Source organism: Passer domesticus, chromosome 1, assembly GCF_036417665.1.
Source record: "Passer domesticus isolate bPasDom1 chromosome 1, bPasDom1.hap1, whole genome shotgun sequence".
Lineage (NCBI taxonomy): Eukaryota > Metazoa > Chordata > Aves > Passeriformes > Passeridae > Passer > Passer domesticus.
Window position 1 is genome coordinate 34672192 of NC_087474.1, and position 18872 is coordinate 34691063.

The 18872-nt window shown below is 40.2% G+C and overlaps 1 protein-coding gene across 2 annotated transcripts in view; it reads left to right on the top strand.

Moving 5' to 3' along the window:
* The window catches only part of GALNT15 (polypeptide N-acetylgalactosaminyltransferase 15), a 29604-nt gene that overhangs the window by 6715 nt on the left and 4017 nt on the right, over nt 1-18872 (top strand). For both annotated transcript variants that reach the window (XM_064413660.1, XM_064413671.1), the window contains exons 3-10: nt 257-423; nt 1126-1330; nt 9388-9555; nt 10163-10280; nt 11041-11235; nt 15959-16090; nt 17137-17238; nt 17999-18136. In XM_064413660.1, the coding sequence (XP_064269730.1) occupies nt 257-423; nt 1126-1330; nt 9388-9555; nt 10163-10280; nt 11041-11235; nt 15959-16090; nt 17137-17238; nt 17999-18136 (1225 nt within the window). The remainder of the gene's footprint in view (nt 1-256; nt 424-1125; nt 1331-9387; nt 9556-10162; nt 10281-11040; nt 11236-15958; nt 16091-17136; nt 17239-17998; nt 18137-18872) is intronic.

Genomic DNA, 18872 nt, shown 5'->3' on the forward strand with positions numbered 1-18872 from the left:
CAGAGAAAAAGAACTATCCTAGAACACAGGAACGGTTTCCTCTTTTTGTATTATAATTTTGATAGTGCTATTCCCATATTTTCACTTCATATTCCAGTTTTGGACACCTTAGTACTTCTTTTTCTTAGAAGTGAGTTAAGATCTTAAACTGCTCTCCACCCCTGAAGGTTTAGGTGCTGCTTGCAACTTTGCTCTGAGAAAAAAACTAGCCATTTGTTCCAGTGGTTCCAGTGTCTTCCTCATTTCACTCATGCAGGTGCCTACAGCAAAAATATGACTCCAGTCTGCCTACTGCTAGTGTCATCATCTGTTTCCATGATGAAGCCTGGTCTACTCTGCTGAGAACTGTGCACAGCATTATGGATACAGCTCCAAAGGCATTCCTCAAGGATATCATCCTAGTCGACGATCTCAGCCAGCAAGGTAGCTCCCATTTCTCTGTGAGTTCTTTTTTCCAAAACTTCGGGAAGAAACTGTCCTCCTCCAAGAAGTGTGTGAGGAGAGGAGAAGGCAAAGAGGACTCTCAGGAAGTGAGCTAAGCACAGCCCAGAGCCCAGGTTTCATTATCCATCCCTAGAATTTAGTGTAGCTATTCAACTTTGAAACATATTTCTGTTTTTTCCCCACATCGTTTACACCCACTCTGAACTTTCTTACTTTAAAATAAGATCACAGTATGCAAATCTTAGGATTCCCACTGGACCAGATCTGCTGTCATAATTTCCAGACTTGGATTTTGGCTGAAGCATACAGTGGAAAAGTCTACATTGCTAAAGTAATCCAAAGTGCTTGGGAAAGCCAAACACCTGTAGTATCTCACTCTCATCTGTGTATTTTATGAGAGGATGAGAGCATCCACCTTTTGCTGAAAACAGGAAAGGAGGCTATTAACATTCCCACAGGAACAGCCTCATAACTTGTGAATCTCAGTTTCCATTAGTCTCTACTTCCCTCTGACATTATGCTGCTGTAGAAATATTTGAAACGTGGCCTACTTGGCCATTTAAAACAAATGCCCCTGAAACATTTTCCCAGCAAGAAGTAGCATCTCCTACTACCTGTTTCTTCTCTATAACAGCTCGAATCAAAGCTAAAACATTTCAGTGACTGTTCTGTTTCTGACAGGGCCCCTGAAGTCAGCTCTGAGTGAATACATCTCTAAGCTGGATGGTGTGAAGCTCATCCGGAGCAACAAGAGGCTTGGAGTCATCCGAGGCCGGATGCTGGGAGCCGCACGGGCTACGGGGGATGTGCTCATCTTCATGGATTCCCACTGCGAGTGTCAGAAGGGCTGGCTGGAGCCCCTCCTGGCCAGGCTCTCCAGCAGCCGGTAAATAGCCCTGGATATGCTAATTTCTGCTGAAAGGGACATGTTTGGAAAGTCTTGGGTAGTTTTTGTAATCCTCCCTTGGTTTCCTTCTTACTTCTGGTCACATCCCTTTTATTTTCTACCTTATCATCTTCGGCATCACTCTGATGTGTGGGAAGCAGGATAGGTCTCAGAGCTGATTACCGTCACTTTTACACTGTGTGTAAATTTCAGAATTTGTATCCAGTTAGAGCTTAGAAACTTTAGAAGGCTTCCTGGTGGTCTGAATTTAAAAGGTTTCAGTCTCAACCTGTTTGTAAATCAGCAAACATCGACCAGAGAAAACTACTGCAAGACTCCATTGTTTTTACTTTTTAGCTGCCTCAGTGATGGTGGCAAGAATAAAAGGTTTTATCCTGAGCCAGTTTGGCTGTGTACCAATGTCACCATTCGGTTGCCATTTCTCTTCCACAGAAAAAGCCCAGACTTCCAGGGCAATCTAGGCAGGTCTAGCTAATCACTAACCTCAAAATTACAGAGTAAGGTAGAGATTCACATTTCTGAGAATTTAATGTTTAGGGTGGTTCTTGGGCCTGCTTTCTAATGTACAGCTGAGCTCATCTATGCAGTCCTTTGAAGATATTAAAACCACTGCAAATGTTTCTAGGCTTACATGCCAGTAAATCTTTTATTAAAGGGACTTTTTTGAAAGAAAAATTTGTACATTAACTTGTCACTTGGGAAAAAAAATAATTGCTAGAGAGGGTAAAAAAAAAATTGTTAAACTTTTACTAGACTGTTAAATAGTCACACTAAACACCTTCAAAGGTTGTTCCCAGGCACTGGAAGAAACTGCTTTTATGGCTTATTATGTTTGCTTACAAGAGAATTAATGTGAGCTTTTTGAAATTATTACATCATTTGAATGAAAACATTAAGAATACTGAAAGCAAGAGCAATGCTGCCCTAGAACGTCAGGAATATTCTTTTCAAAAAGGTCCTCCTTGGAAAAGCAGATTTTTTTCTTGCTGACAAATTAGATGGTTTACTATGAATATACTTCATAATTCTTCTGCCTTGAACTATAGTCTGTTTTTGATGTTCAGACAAAACTAGTGTGTGTTTCAATTGGCCAGTCCTTATTCAAGGGTGTTGAAATTGCTGAAATTAAAAGTTACAAAAAGTCTCAGAGGAGAGCTGTAGTGAAGGGAGAATCACAACAGCAAGACAGAATTTAGGACCCCACAACCCCACAATGTTAAAAATTCACTGTCAAAAATTATCCCTCCTGAGGGAATGCAAAGCCTCCAAGTCTGCTATCATCCAGAGATTCTGTAGCACTGTCACCAGGGGGTGAGAAGGGAATTCTCTTCCCTTATAGGGCCCATATGTTCATTCATACCCCAGGAGAGCAGAATTTAACAGTGAATTAACTAATATCTAATTGGATTAATGAAGCAAAGGTGGAAAACTGGATAATAGTATGGGTTAAGCTTTATGTGTGCTGTATCAGTCACTGTGTCTGACCCTGGAAGCTTTGTGAAGCTCACTGCTAGTGAGGAGAACCTGTGATATGCTCCGTTGAGGAGCGAAGATAAGGTCTAAGGCACCTGGCAGTCACCTTCCCTTACTGTCCTTCTTTCTCCAGCTGAAGAATGGTGACAACTACACTGACCTGATAAAGAAATTAATTCATGACTTTTCATAAATTGCTTATAATGCTTGCATGGAGATCACCATGGAAATGTGAAGCATTAGCATAATCAACTTGGCTTCATTTAGCACTTGAGGAACTGTTAAATTGAATCATATTCACTCCCTGGGACTATCCAAGTGAGGAAAGCACAGGAAGTTGAGAGTGACTGGTGAAATATCCATCTTTCCCCTTCTTAACATACTGATCAAACTGTAGCTCATGCACTTTTGCTGGAGGGAGAGGATAGGAAAACAATCACCTGGAGTGAGTGAGTTATTTGCTGGAATGACCAATGCAGCCTTTCAAAGCTCAAACCTTTGCAGGAATTTAAGGAAGCTGTAGAGTGGTTTTAACTTTAAAAATAGTGATTAAGACTAATTTTCTAGACTCTGGATCCAAGTGTGTCACTGTTATTGTGATCTATCTTAGAGTGATGCTGAGAGATCCTTGCCCAGACTGAGATTTTACCGTGAGTTGAACATACAACAAGAAAGAGTCACAATTTTTAGTAGACTGTAGGATAAATATAAGAAAAGTTATCCCAGTTTTACGGGTATAGAATTATATATACAGAAGTACTTGGCAGATACTTGTTCTAGGTAATGACATTTCATCTCCCTACCTGATGGCTTTATTGACAAACCCAATCTAATTTATTTTTCTGAAAAAAAAAAGTATTAGATCATTCCAAAATCTTTGAATATACACTTTGAGCACCTTGACTGGGACTAGTTCTGTGAACCATGGCTAATAAATTGACTGGGAAGCTGTGCATCAGCTTAGTATATTGCCTAGAGAATGGTTCAGTGGTTTCTAAAGCATTTCTTGACATTTTGATTATTCAACGATGAATACCGTAGGTACCTGGACAATATTAGAAAACTACATGAGGTGTCCCACAGATAATTTCATTTGACAACTGTTTGTGTTCCAGGCTAATTCCAGGTGAGTAGCATGGTGCATAACATTGCAGCTGTGCTGTTATTACAGTCATCTTTGGAAGGGTTTGCCTCTTCCAGGAGACTGCAGAATTGCTATTTTGTATTCTGTCCAAACGCAGGGAAAGGCAGAGGGGGCACATAATGAACTGTGCCATAAAGCCTTAAAGATGTTGTTCCTTTGATCTAAAAGCAGTGGCCACCATGCTTAAACAGGATGATTAAAAAAAAATCCAAAACATATTTCCTTAAAATACTTCATGAAAGCAGAATGAACCTTGATGATATCCTTGACAAGGAATTCCACCTGTAAAAGAGGCCTGGGCACCATAGCTATGGACAGAAGGGTGATTTGCAAAGGTGTAGCTCGACCTTAGGACCTTTCCCCTGCTCCTCATTGCAGGGACTGTTTCTCTCTGTGCTGGAGCACTGCCTATACTACAGCTCAAATATTAGATTAGGAAACAAAAGCCTGTTACATTATTTTAAAAAGCTTATTTGGTTTCTAAAATTCAAAGTGCCTCTACTTAGCACTGTGATTCTGGGTCACTAATCTTTAATGAAAATGCTGATAAACAAAATAAGAAATTAGCATAGCAGTGGAAAGGTGTTTCATCATCTGTGTGCTCCCATCAGGAACAAATTGAAGCCTTTGCTTGTAGATACAGGAATACAATGAGTTCTATCATTCTATTGTCCAGAAATTTTCAGTGTGGTTCTGATTTTATGGTAATACACAAGAGAGAAAGGAAATATTTTGCACTAAAAATGAACAGCTTCTTCATCTCTTTTACTCTGATTCCCCACTTTTCAGTGGCCCATATCCCAGCTTTTTGAGCTATCAAATACATAAGCCATCTGTTTTCTAACTTCTCACAGGCTTGGGGAAGCATGATGTTAACCATTCAGAGCCCACACAACCCCAGCATCTGAGCATGCAATTCCATGCTGCTCTCCCTGTTTTGAAAGCCTTCCATATGCTTCACATGTAACAGCCTACTTCCTGGGATTTCTGTGTTTGCTTGATCCTTTTATATCCCCCATTTGCCAATAACACTCATTTCAAATTCAGTCAAAATTCTGCATTTACATGGTAGGTTATGGGAAGATAAGCTGTCTCTTTACAATCTTTCACCGTTGATCAGGATCAGAAGGTGGCCTATTTTAAAGAAGTTGAGGTAAAGAAAATAAAGACAAGAGTCTACAGCCAAAAGCAAATATTACTGCTAAACACGGGAGCAATAAAGATTTAGGCATAATTCATGGCTCAGATCCCTGAATGTCGAGTGTTAAAAGGTGTTAGTTACGTCTACAGATTTTGTTACTCTACATACAAATTTTAACATTTTAGCAAAAAAGGCAGGTTCAAAAATTAGTTTTTAATAAAGCATTCCCTTAGCACTCTCCTTTGCAGAGATTTGCTTAGTGCTTAGCATATGAATAGTCCACCCATTCGAGTAGACTGTTCCTGTGCCCTAAGTTAATCTGGAGTTGGTCTGTAAGGCAGTATTTAAGTAATCCTTTGTAACATTCCTTATCACTGCATTTTATCTTCTTATTAACCCTATCTAATGTCAAGTGGTCTGTATTTCTAAGACTTCAGTTTACCAGCAAGGTGCTTGCAGTGGAAATGCAGCATTTTGTGGATCCAGCTTGGGTCCTCAGTTACTCACTGAAGTTTTGACTGCGTGCAGAAACAGAGAACTGGGACTGCCTGGATTTCTTATCTATCTAATTTGTGACGCATCCTGAAATAGGTTGAGGAATATACATAATTTTCATGTTTGTTTTTTTTTGGGATTTCTTTTTCTCCTTATTTAAAGGAGGATTTAAACAGATTAAAATCTAGTCCCTTCCCAGTAAGACAAAGTATAAATCAATACAAAAGCACTTTCAAAAATGTGTATCCAGTAGTTCAAAACTGATACATTAATTAAATCTTCCTCTCCCCATGTTACTTAGTTTAAAATTAGAAAAGAACATAACGTGCATGCTGACTATAAAGGGTCATGGGAAGACTTTTCATTTGCAATTGTATTTGGTAAAGAAATCCCAAACCAGGAAATTGTTCTTGTTTGGGTTGCTCTTTTTCATGGAATTGTGACCTTTTGTAATTTGTGTGAGTTCCAAGCATTTGAAATATTCACAGATTAGTCAAACAGTTCAAAGCCTTGCTGTTAGTTGCATTTGAATTTCCTGTTTTTCCATTTCCTCAGATTCCACAGAGTAAAATTAGAAGTAGTTTGTGTTTCATTTCAAAGTGCTGAGAAGCTGCTGTCTGCCAGTTACCCAGTTAAAAACAAGAATAGCTGAGAACATCTTCCAATTACCATCTACTGCAAATTTGCATTTAGAACTACACAAATGTCAAATCATCATTGTATATGCAGAAAACAGCTATTTTTTTAAAATCATACCAACAAAAAAATGGGTAAAGCTCTACTTGGTTAGGATTAAAATTGAATATTGACCAATTTTCACACAAGTTACTTGATTCTTCTATTTCAGATCAGAAAGACACTCCCAATATTTAGTTTTAAGAAGGTGTGTTTCTGTTGGTTTCAGCAGAGCTGCATCATGACTATACTTACACTTACACCAGCTGAAGGTTTAGAATTACTCTTACAAACATGCTCTTGAAAACTGTTAATCTTGGCATTCTGAAAAAGCTACACGAGTAGTAGCTCTAAAACACAGCTATCAATTTTTATTGTATAACTTTGTGGGAAAGAGATCAGACTTTATTTTGTTCTGGTTTATGGTTGAATTTAGCCAGGATAGAACATGGCCTATTCCTGCAAGTTATTTTCAATTTAAACACTGTAATTTTCCATGTCATAATTTGCAGATAGCTTGGATAATTGCTTGGTCTCCAAACTATCAGAATCCATTATGTCCTTACTGGTATATTTCTTGAATTGAAATATTGAAGAATCAATGCCCAATAACTAGAACTCCTACTGTGGTGCCTACTCATGTGAGCAGTTGCACTCATGCCAGAAGCACCACTGGAGTTTGGAGCTTTATAGTGGCAACAAATTTAAGGTGGATTAAAAAAAAAATACAGGTTTTAAATAGTTACAATGATATGAACATGTAGGATAGTCTGAAATGTTTGGATCTTCTGATCCAGAATATATCTGAGTGTGTCTGTATTTGCATTGTTTCTCTCTGAACTATCCAGTTCATGTGGTCAAGATCTTCTGAGTAGTTTAGTCTACATTGCCTCTGGCTTCTACTCAAATACGCCCTCCTGATATTTCCCTCTTGAATCTGAAATCACAAAATAAACTACCCTGGGGTCATTAATTCCTCAGTCCTGTCTGAGTGAGAATGGCTAAACCAGAAGCAATAAATAGTGTGGGTTTCAGCAGCAGCAGCAAACTGAGGTGGGAACTATGCAGTTGCATCTACCCTCCCAACCAGGCAGTTGTCAGAGATTCTCATACACTGGAGAATGCAGCAGGCTGTAGAAATTATTGTTACAGTGACTTTTCATTTTTGACGTTTAGTCATTTAAAATCCATTTAACTTGTCAGATGGATTTCTCCCAGCATATCAAAGAAAAGAAATGCCTGTTTGTGTGAGTCCAGTGGGACACTACCTTTAGGAACTTTTAGAAGCAGGTGGTTTGCTTTGCATGCTGTTAGTGAGTAAAGCTTCCAGTGGAAAGGGCCCTGCTGGCTTCAGTCCTGGGTGGTTTCTCCTGTCATGGATACAAAACTGTATCACAGGGACATCATTAGGAGAATCAGAGAAGGATATTAGCTTTATTATTTTTAGTATCACTTCTTTCCATTTCTTTTTGAGTCCTGGGGAAGGATGACAGGAACTCACTGTTTTGATGTATATGCCTGCAAATGCTGCATGCAACCATAAAATTTTCTCACCTATCTATAAACCAGATACTTGTTTCTAAGAGTGCATATTATTGCATATTATAAAGGATTGTTTTCCACCTGAGCAGAGAAATAAATTCACTTTTCTATTTTAAATATTTCTGCCTTAAGCTCATCGTAGGACAGTCTGCTCTTACTAGGAAAAAAATTTTAAAGCAATCCTCTGCATGGTTCATCTTTGTACTCTCAACTAGCAAGCAGTAGTCTGTTTCTCTGTGGACTTTTAAAATCCTCTACAGGAAAAGTCAACTGTGAAAAAACAAAGCTGGGCATTTTCCCCCACTCTGATACTGAAAAAACATTATTCTAGTGATTGTAGAGGCAGAGAAGATATTTCAAGATTACATTAACATCACCCAGAGCTACCATTTTCCTTAGGGGGTTCTGGCCTCTGCCATGGAAAAATACAAATGTCTCACTGCACTGAAGACTTCTGAGATGTCCTTTCTTCACTGACAGTCTTACGTTTCAAGCAAACTTCTCTCCTTGTGATTTCTGACCAACATATACATTTTAAAAGAGGAGATAAAAACATCTACATTTTCCCCCCAAATTGACCGTTTCATTTTTCTCTGTCTGTGTAACATGAAGTTTTTTTTTTTCCTAGGGAATAATTTCCTACATGGATATTCCTACTCTAGAACAATATTTTTTCCAATATTTAATCCCCCTTAACTATTACTGATTTTTCTCCAGAGGAACTTCTGTCTATAGAGCAGCCTTTGCACTGAGACCAGAGCCTATCCTTTTAGCATAGCAGAAGAAATGGATAATGTTATTCTTCAACACTTTTTCCCTGCAGTCCCTAATATAATTTCATTCATACTCTGAAAATTTCCAAATGTGATATATCATTTACCTGAAAACAAGGAACACTGAAGGTTGTTCTGAACTACCAATTAATTCCAAGATGATCTGCAAGTACACTGTGAAATACTGTGACTTCTTTGCCATAGGGAAATATCTTGCATTTGCAAGAGCATTCTAAGATTGTGATAAAATACAAGCAGGCACTGGCTTACAAACTCAGTAATAAATATTTTTTCAAAACAACCAGCAGAACAAACTAAGTATAAGTGAACTCTTTTTTAGCCTGATGTGACAAACTCGTGAAGTATGTGCAACATCTACAAGAAAATCAACCATGGTAAAGTGTGAGAGGCCAAAATCATCTTCTGCTATAAACTTTGCATCCATGCAGAGCCTGTAGCAGCAAAGGTTGGGGCTTCTGTGTGAAACAGCTTTGGAAGAATTCTGATAGTTAACTGCTAACAAAATCCTAGATAGTGTTAAATGACAATGCAAGGTACAGGGTATCAGTAAATTATTGATTTTTAGATTCCTTACTGCATGCTCAATATTCCCATGCAATGAGCATGGGAATCCCAGCATGAGCTTCTGTCAGCAGGGAAACTAAGGGCACTCAGCATTTAGAGGAGTGCTTGTGCTTGGCAATGTCAAAGAGGAGAACTAATGTTTACTAACAGAGAAATTAACTTAATTTATGCTTTGGTTTGGGAAGTGAGTGATGTTGTCTTTTTTCAGAAACAGTGTCGTCTCCCCTGTCATAGATGTCATAGACTGGAAGACCTTTCAGTACTATCACTCTGTGGGTGTGCATCGAGGTGTTTTTGATTGGAAATTAGATTTTCATTGGGAACCAGTGCCAGAGCATGAAGAGAAGGTACGACAGTCTCCCATCAGCCCTATCAGGTAACAATCCATCAGACAATGTGCCTTGCTCAGCTCAGCAGCAAAACCGTACAGTTTGGGTCATTTTGGGTCATCTTCCAGCTAACAACAGAAAGGAGTGGTTACTTGCTCAATTAGTAAATCCTAAGGGAAAGTTTTTTTGTTTGTGCTGTTTGTTTTGGCCTTTAGTAATCATTCTAACTAGACTGCAGTCACACTTTCAATGTGACAAATACTTTCCACACATCAATACAGCTAGAGTACAGCCTGACTAGACAAGGTGTGGAGGTTTGTAGGGAAATCAAAAGACATGTTATACACAGATAAAAAAGATGTCTTAGTCATGATCTGTTTATCTCTTGTTTTGAATGTACATGTGTGCAATGTTCCCCACTGTTCTGAGTCTTATTTGATAATTCAGCTCTTAGCTCCCTTCCCCAAACAAATCCTAGAATTACACTCTAGTTGTTCTTTATTTTGGTTAGATAATCAGTTCGTTCAAGCTTATACAGAGCAGTATTGAATCATTTTGTAATACTCTCTCTATGTAAATGGTGGAATTTTCACCCTCTGTGTAATTCCTTATCCATAAATCAAGGTGTTAACTTCCAAACTGTTTTCTACACAGGAGTCCTGCAGTAGCTGGTGCAGTGGTGGCCATGGATCGACATTACTTCCAAAATACTGGAGCTTATGATTCTGACATGACTATGTGGGGAGCAGAAAACCTGGAACTATCTATTAGGGTAAGGACCTTAATTAAAACATCAAGCCGTGATAACTCTTGCAATTTTAAGGAACTTGAGTGAAAAAGGATGAAGATATTTGTAAAAACAGTGTAGAATGTGTTGGGTTATGGAGACTACAACCTTTCCTGCAGAAATCAATCCCCATGCTCCATAGCCTGTCAGGACTATACAAGAACATGCAGCTGCTGTGAGATAGGAGCATTATGTCAGAAGAAGGAAGTTTTGCTGGCTATCACTATCTGCCCGAGGCCTCTGTCACTGCTTTTGGCACCCTCTGAAAGCTGCCTCTTCTATTCTGGCATGTTAACATGCACCAAAGGGAGAGTAGCTTTATTTCTTTGCCAGCCTGTAGTTTTAATAGCCAATTATTTATATTGAATCCTTTGCATTTATTTTTGTTGTGTACAGAGAGTAACTGATATTGAAAACCAATGAAAATTGCAGGCACAAAGGGCATAGTGTTTTTATTGTCCCAGACAAGGGAAGGTGTGCACCCAGATCTCTCCATTACTCTGCACTGTTTGTGCACAGAAAAACATAAAAGCATATAAATAGCCATACTGGGTCAAATCAGAGGTCTGAATGCCCAGTATCTTCTCTGGGTCTGTGAGGAGCAATGTATGAAGAAGCATATAATAATACTCCTGCTGTTTCCAGGATTTCCTGAAGCAGACTCAAGAGTAAAGGAGTGTCTCCATTTCAGATAAAAGTAATCTAAATGAGGTAATCTCTATTTGTGCTTTCACCTGTGTTTCAGACCTGGCTCTGTGGTGGCTCTGTAGAAATTATCCCGTGCTCCCGAGTTGGGCACGTCTATCGAAATCACTTCCCCCGTGCTTTCTCCTATGAAGAGGCCATTGTGAGGAACAAAATCCGAATAGCAGAGACCTGGTTGGGCTCCTTTAAAGAGAACTTCTACAAGCATGACACAGTGGCTTTCTTAATCAGCAAGGTAAATCATCTGTAGAGGTTTGTTTCTGAGGTTTGTGTTGAGATAAGTGAAGGGAGAGGAATAGGAGTGGAGATGTCTGTATGCAGTCAGATGCAGGGGATAATCTTTTTATTAAACCTTCCAGTGAAAGAGCTGTCAGATCAGAAAGGAGAGAAAGAAACTTGTGCCTAAGTTCTTGTGCTGAAATTATCAAACCTTATGGAGCATAACCTCCAAATGACTCCCCAGCAAGCTGTGGTTTGTTTTGTCACTGATAGTACATGGAGGGATGTGATGCATCTGAAGCAGAAACCTGCATCCCTGTGTGCTCAAAGGATTGTTCTAGATCTTCCTCATATGGTTCCTGAGGATATTCAGTATTATTCACAGGCAAGTGGCAAATTATAGTGTCTCTCCTGGAAGAGAACATATCTGAGTGGTCTAGTGACAAAAAAATGGTGTCTTTTTTTCCCCTGAACTGACATATCCAGAATTATCTGAACTGAGAAAGTCAGACCTCAACACACCACTATTTACAGGTTACATTTTCACTAGAAGCAAGGTGCAGACATCTGACTCTACATTCCTCCAGGAATTTGGATTCCCAGCAGCCTGTAAGCGAGGACAGGCTTGCAGGCAGATGTGTGGTATAGCCCTGGCATGCAGCTACACTTGAACCATCTGCAGTTTACACCCCATCCAATAACTACAGAATGGCCACACCTGTTTTTTAAGTACAGTCTCCATGGCAGATCAGCGGTGGTCAAGGAACTGTATATCCCTTGTATTACAAACAAGTGGATGTTTGCTTATTGGGAGACTTGCAGCTGTGGGGAATGTTGTTGGTGTAGTTAATGTTGTTAATAATGTTAATGTTGCTGCAGTTCTCAGGAATTCTCTGGCTCCAGTACCTTTTCTTCTAATCGTATTCTTTCTACAAGGCAGTGGACAAACTTGTAAGCAGTTTTGAATGAAAATATATCACGTATCTTCCTGTTCATTTAACAATGCCACACTTTTAAGGAGAAAAAAACTCACTGGAAGCATTTAGGCAGAGCATGGGTAGGTGCCATGCAGTTTCCCATTCATATTTGCTCCTGCATTTCATAGAATCAGAGAATGGTTTGGGATGGAAGGGACCTTAAAGACTGTCTCATTCCAACTCCACTGCCATGCACAAGGATGCCATTCACTAGATCAGTCTGCTCAGGGCCCCATCCAGCCTGGCCTAGAGCCTCAGGGATGATGCCTCATCCCCATCCAGGGATGAGGCATCTACAGCTTCTCTGGACAACCTGTGCCAGTGCCTCACCACCCTCTGAGTAAAGGATTTCTTCCCAATAACTAATCTAGACCTGCTCTCTTTGAGTTTAAAACTACTGCTCCTTTTTGTAAGTCCCCTTTAGGTACTGGGAGGCTGCTCTAGATTCTCCCTGAAGCCCTCACTTCTATTTAGTTTCATCAAGTGATCCCCAGCTTGCTCTTCCCTTATAGGGGGAGGAACTTCCTTCCCATTTCCCACTCACTCAGAGGATCAGGGTCTTGAGAGAATGGAGAGCCTGACTGCCAGCAAAGACTCAGGAATACTGCTCAGCTTTCTCCATATCAGTCGCCACCAGTTCACTTTTCTTGGTTACTGGCAGGAATGGGGGCTACACTCTCCTTGTCCTTTCTTTTCTGACCTATGTATTTATAGAATCCCTTCTTGTGATTCTTTGTGTCCCTTGCCAAGTCCTGTTCCAGCTTTGCCTTGCCTTTCCTGACCCCACCCTGACATATTCAAACCATATCCCTGTACCTTCCTCAGCTCATCTGTCCCCGCTTTCACAGTCTGTGCATTTCTTTCTTACTCCTCTGATGAGCAGATCCTTGCTCAGCCCTGCTAGTTTCTGGCCTGCCTTGCTCAGTTTCCTACACACTAGGATAGAGAGCTCTTGCACTGTAGGAAAAGCGGCTTTAAAGAGCTGCCAGCTCTGGTCAGCACCTCTGCCCTTAAGGACAGTTTCCTAGGGGATCTCTTTCACCAGCTCCTTAAACAGTTGGAAGTTTGCTCTTGCAAAGTTCAGGGTCTTGACTTTGCTCCTCACCAGGCTCACACTTCTTGAGATCACAAACTCAAGGGCTTGGTCGCTACAGCCCAGGCTGCCACCAATCCTGATGGCTTTAAAGAGCTCACCTGCACTGGTGAGCACCAGTAATACCTGTCCTGCACGCCACAGTCATTCAGGGCTGCCCATCACCCAAGCAAGCCAGATCCAGCAGGAGCTGCATTACAGTGGGGAGGGGAACAGGGCTGTGTATCAGTGTGACTTCTCTCTTGCTGCCTAGTCCAACTCCTTATGCTCCACCAGTGGATCTGCCTCTCCAGTCAGCCTACTAATTGTGGAGTCTGCAACTATTGTGTTTCCTTTTTTACTCTTATTTTCACATACTTTTAAAAGATCCTCCCTCCTTGTCTGTGTTGCAGGTTTGAACTTCACTGGCCAGGAGCTTGTCAATTGATTCACAAAGGTTTATAGCCACTAGACCAAACCTTTTAAAATGGGCAGTGAGGTCTTTATATAATTTAATAATTCCCTGAAGACTTTTCTTGTCAGCTCAGAAGCAATTTTCTCTACTAAAAACTACAGTCACCAATGATTCAGCTTGCTAGCTGTAAGCAGCATGACCTTTTGCCTGAGTTTATTCTAGCCAGAATTCTTTTACTACTTCTGAGTATGATGCTCCCTCAAATGATCAATTTTATGATCTCTGTGTGCAGCACACCATAACATAAATGGCCCTTTTTGTGTGCTCCTTTCTTTCACAGCTGATGTTTTCAGCCTGTCAGTGCAGCGGGATGTTATTCAAAAGGCATAAGCAAGCAAGGACATTATTGCCACTCAGCGGCAAAGGGCCCTGAGGGGATTTATTGCTCTGAGAGGGTGAGCAGAGCCACCTATGGGCCACTACAGAATTCTCCGTGAGTCTTCACCACCACCATTGCTCACTGCAGCAAACAACCAGTGACCCCCATTTAGCTGGCTTTATAACTCTTCTTGGTTTATGGTCTGAATCACATCTTGCACAGAATGCCTGTGGTGTGAGCATTAAACAGATGAATTAGGCTCTTCCCAGCTCTTTACTATTTCAGCCACCAGCTCTTTTGCTCCTTTTCTTGTGTGGTTTGCATATTGAGTTTACAAGCACAGTTTCCTTTTGGATTGGTTTCCGGGGACAATGACTTTCTGTACATTATTTACACCATTTAGTCAACATCAAATGCAGACTGTAACTAATATGATAAAATGAGATTTACTGCCACTGCCTTCCTCAGCCAAGGCAGAGTCTCATGAGAAACATCTCTTTTTAGGGGAAGCATTTTACTTCTCTCTCTCCCTTTTCACAGTGAACCTCTAGAGGACAGGTTTGTGTGGTGCAGAATTGCTAAACTTTGTTGTTATGCTTATTGAATCTAAGACTGAAGCTGAAGTATGAGGTTCTCTTTAACATACTGCAACTGCTGAGCTTTACCTGTGGAGTTTACAAAAGCTGGCAAACAGTGCCATATGGAAAGATTGATCCCTGCCTTTAGAGACTGACACCTCCCCTTGGATCACCAAGGCTCTTCATTTGTCAGTGTTTTCCATGCTACAAAGTCCTTTTCTTTCTTTTTTATGGATACAGAGAAATAGCTGGTCTGGGGAAAAGTTATTTACAGGCAGTTCTCTGCTTACGTTGCCAATTTTAATTTTTGATGAAGAAATCCAGACCAGTTTCCTGGAATCCCATCCCAAACTGCATTTTTTAAAAAGTAGAAACATGAAGAGGGGAGATCTACTGCTGGCAAGAAAGAGGAGGGAAACTTTTAAGGGTTGTTAGATGTTTTTAATATTTGGGCACTGAGGGATTAGAAAAGTGTTTTGTGTGGTTTTGAAACTGCAGAATTAGACACGTAAGTGCTTAGAGGTTTTGAGAACCCCTTTAGTCATCTTTAGTGCTAAATACCCTCAAATATTCAGCCTGTCAGTCCTGTGCAGTACAGATGCCTGTAGCTGCACCAAGGGTTGAAGGCATTTATCTTTTATCATAACACAGCTGCTACCAGGAAAGCTGAGAGCTGATATTGCGTCTTTATAATTCAAGAAAATAAAGAAATCATAGGAAAGATTTTAGGTATTATAACTGCAGAACACCTTTGTTCATTAGATTTACTAACTGTCAGATAATAGACAGATAATAGGTGCTAGACTACATTTTGAGTTCAATTCTGTCATCACTTATTCCTTCTGATCATAGAGGATTGACAGTAACTGGGTAATTTGGGCTGTTAAAGGCCAGGAAGTTGAGTTTTTATCAGCAGGAAAAAGTCTATATTAAATGGCAATCTAATACAATCCCACTGAATTTCAGTGCAACAACTATCAAACTTGGTCCTGACTTTTTAAAATAAAAATATGACAAAGACTGACTTATTTGGCAGTATAATAAAAATTTTAGACATTTAGGACATTTCACAACATATGCTACTTCTGAAACACTTCTGTCACAATGCCAGACTGTGACTGTTTTAGCACAAAGCTTGAGGAAGGCTATAGCTGGATCTCCTCTTTTGTATATGTCATAAGTGATACACATAAAAATCTATAACATTTAGGATAGAAAAGGCAGTAGAAATAATTCTTGTGTAGTCATTTCCACTCCTAGCATCTCTAACACAAATACACCAGTAACCTTGTTGCCCTTTCTCCCTTTCTCCATAAAGGCAGAGAAGCCAGACTGCAGCGAGCGCCTTCAGCTACAGAAGAGACTGGGCTGTAGAAATTTCCAGTGGTTTCTATCAAATGTGTACCCTGAACTCTCCCAACCTGGAGACACACCAAGATTCTCTGGCAAGGTAAGAGAAAACACACTATAAAGAATGATCCTTTTTTTGCATTGTTCAAAGACTCCAGTGTCACTTCCATGTCCTGAGTACTCAGTCCAAACAGGCAATGCAAGCAGGGTGGGAGGAGAAAGAAAAAGACAAAGAGCTGGCCCAAATTCTCACATAAATGTTGAGAAACCAGCCAGGAACTGAACCCAGAGTGTCTGACTCAGTTCAGTGTCACAGGTCAGAGGATCCTAACCTTAGGTTCTTCAGGTGCCATTAGTAAAGGAAAAGAACTGTGTTGCCTCGTGCAGATGGCAGAAGTGACAGCAGCCAAGATATCTCTGTGCTGCCCCACATGCACAAAGAAGAAAAAAAGCATTTCTTCAGTCCTGCACTTCCTAAAGGACAGAAGTAATAGCAATAGCAGTTCTCTGGCTGACTTTGTAGAGGACAGGGAATGTCTGGGGTTTTTTTAAACACATAGTTGATAATCAGAATTCATTAAATATTAATTTATTCCCAGCAGCCATACTGGAAGGGAATTTCCCCCAACAAGGCAACAAGGTCTACTAATTAATTCACATTCAGCTATCTTTAGCCAGATTTTACTGTGTCCTTTTACTATTTTATGAAATAGTGCTCTTTCTTTTCAAAGTTAGCTTGAGAAATGTGTAAGAACTGAGTTTGGATCACAGGAATTGTCTAGTTTCTTTTTTTCAGGAATATCTTGTGGTTTTTTCTGACTACAGTGTCTCATTGAAGTGCAATTTTCCACTGGCATAAACATTTTGATACCTTTCTTTTAATTATCATAATAGTTAATCCCAGAAGTGGATCTCTCTAATTTAAAAAAAACTCACTGGGTAACTGACCCCTGGTGAAACACTGCCTTTTGTATCACATTAGTTTGCAAGATCAATATGTAAGATCAAGTCTGAAAGAAAATAAATAGTGCCTGATTTATTAACAAATTCATATGTCATAAAGGGATACAATCACAAAATGTTAGCTGAAGGATATTTTGTTTGTATCCAATTGTGATTTATTTCAGTATAAACCTTTACTTACAGCTTTACAATACTGGTGTTGGCTTCTGTGCAGATTACAGGCCTGGAAGAGCTACTGCAGAAGGGTCTATTGAACTGTCCCCTTGCAGTGACAGTCCCACGCAGGTAATGTATACTTTGAGTGCACAGGCACTGTGTCAGATCTAGGGAGCCGTGCAGAAGACAGGCACCCCAATACGTAAGTGGCTGGGCTGACACTAGTGGAAATACTGGCATGTTCAAAATTAGAATGTGCCCACTCTTCCACCGCTGAGTGCCACTCAAAAAATTCCAATGTCTCCATGTATCACTGAGGCAGATACCCACAATTTTCTCCAAAAGACAAAATTAAGGCAAAATTATTTCTTTAGTATATTTGATAGTGTCTGGGGAACAGAAAACTTGTGAGTAAAAAAAAATAACAGTTCCAAAATATAGGGGGGGAGGAGAGGGGGTTTCCCCATTAGTGACTAAATCTGAAGATTAATGCCTAAACTGCAGTCTAAGGCAGGAGGTAAATTACACTCCCTAGCTGGCATTGGTCTAGCTCAGGGTGAGCTGCAGGCACATTTCAAACTGCAGCATGTGAAGACACTGTCAGAAACACCCTTCTGTTCAAATATTTATGAAACTGGAAAATTTTATGATAGGGTGGGTTTATGTCACACATAATCATAGTTCACAAAGCCTTTCCTTAGGTAAATAGTTATGCCAGAATTTGCTAGCAGGGGGAACTGCTTGAAGGGTCAAGGCTGTTGGATCTCTGTAACTCATGTTTGGATTGCCTCTTAACAAACATGTACAGGAAATTGTCTTTAGAATTAACATTTAAAAATGAACTGGAATGTCCATCCATCATTGTTCAAACAAACCCTTCCTTTCCCAGCACTTTGAATATAACATGAAGGAAATCTTGCTTGGTTCTGCTCCGCTGCTTTGCTTTGATGTCAGACACGGGAAGGTTATCCCTCAAAACTGTACAAAGGAGACAGACAACAGCAACCAGAACTGGGATGTCCAGGAGGTCAGTGGTGGCTCTGCCATGCGGGAGAGGCAGCTGATGGTGACTGTGGGATCACTGGGTGATTTCAAGATTTGTGTGTGAGGAAGGGATGAGGTACCTGAAGGGCAAATTTCACTTCTGTACCTTTTTAACTCAGAAAAAAATAGGATGTCTCCTGCCCACTAACACTGTCTGTGTAAAAAGCATTTGGTTTAGAAATACAAACTACAGAAATCCTACCTAAAATTCTGTGTCTTTGTTTTACCTGTTTGTCTTACTGGCCTTATTGAAATAGAATCGGAATCAGGGGTTGCGAAAACAAGAGCAGGGCAAATCCTTTCCCATTTCTTTCAGATTGAGGGAGGGTTTGGAAATCCCGACTGCTCTCAAATGAGAGCCCTTATTGGAGCTTACAATGGGAAACATTAAATTTTCTTCTACATTGTAAGAGAAGAGCAAACTTCCTATTAGAGGAATTCATTGGTTTTCAGTGAACTTTACCCAGCAGAGCAGGAACTCCCCAGCAAGACTGAAAATTGTCATGCTCTGGGACAGCCTGGGAAAACAGCAGTTACTGTAGTTGTAGGGATGCAGCAATCCTCTGGAACAGTCTCACAGTAATTTGGTTTGATTCCTAAGGCAAACATTGGTCCTTATGAAATGTTGTGGCCTGTAGTACTGAGGTTGGTGCCGATGACAACCTGTAGCCACAGGAAAAAAACAATAGTGGAAGAGAACTCAGCACCTACCACTCGTG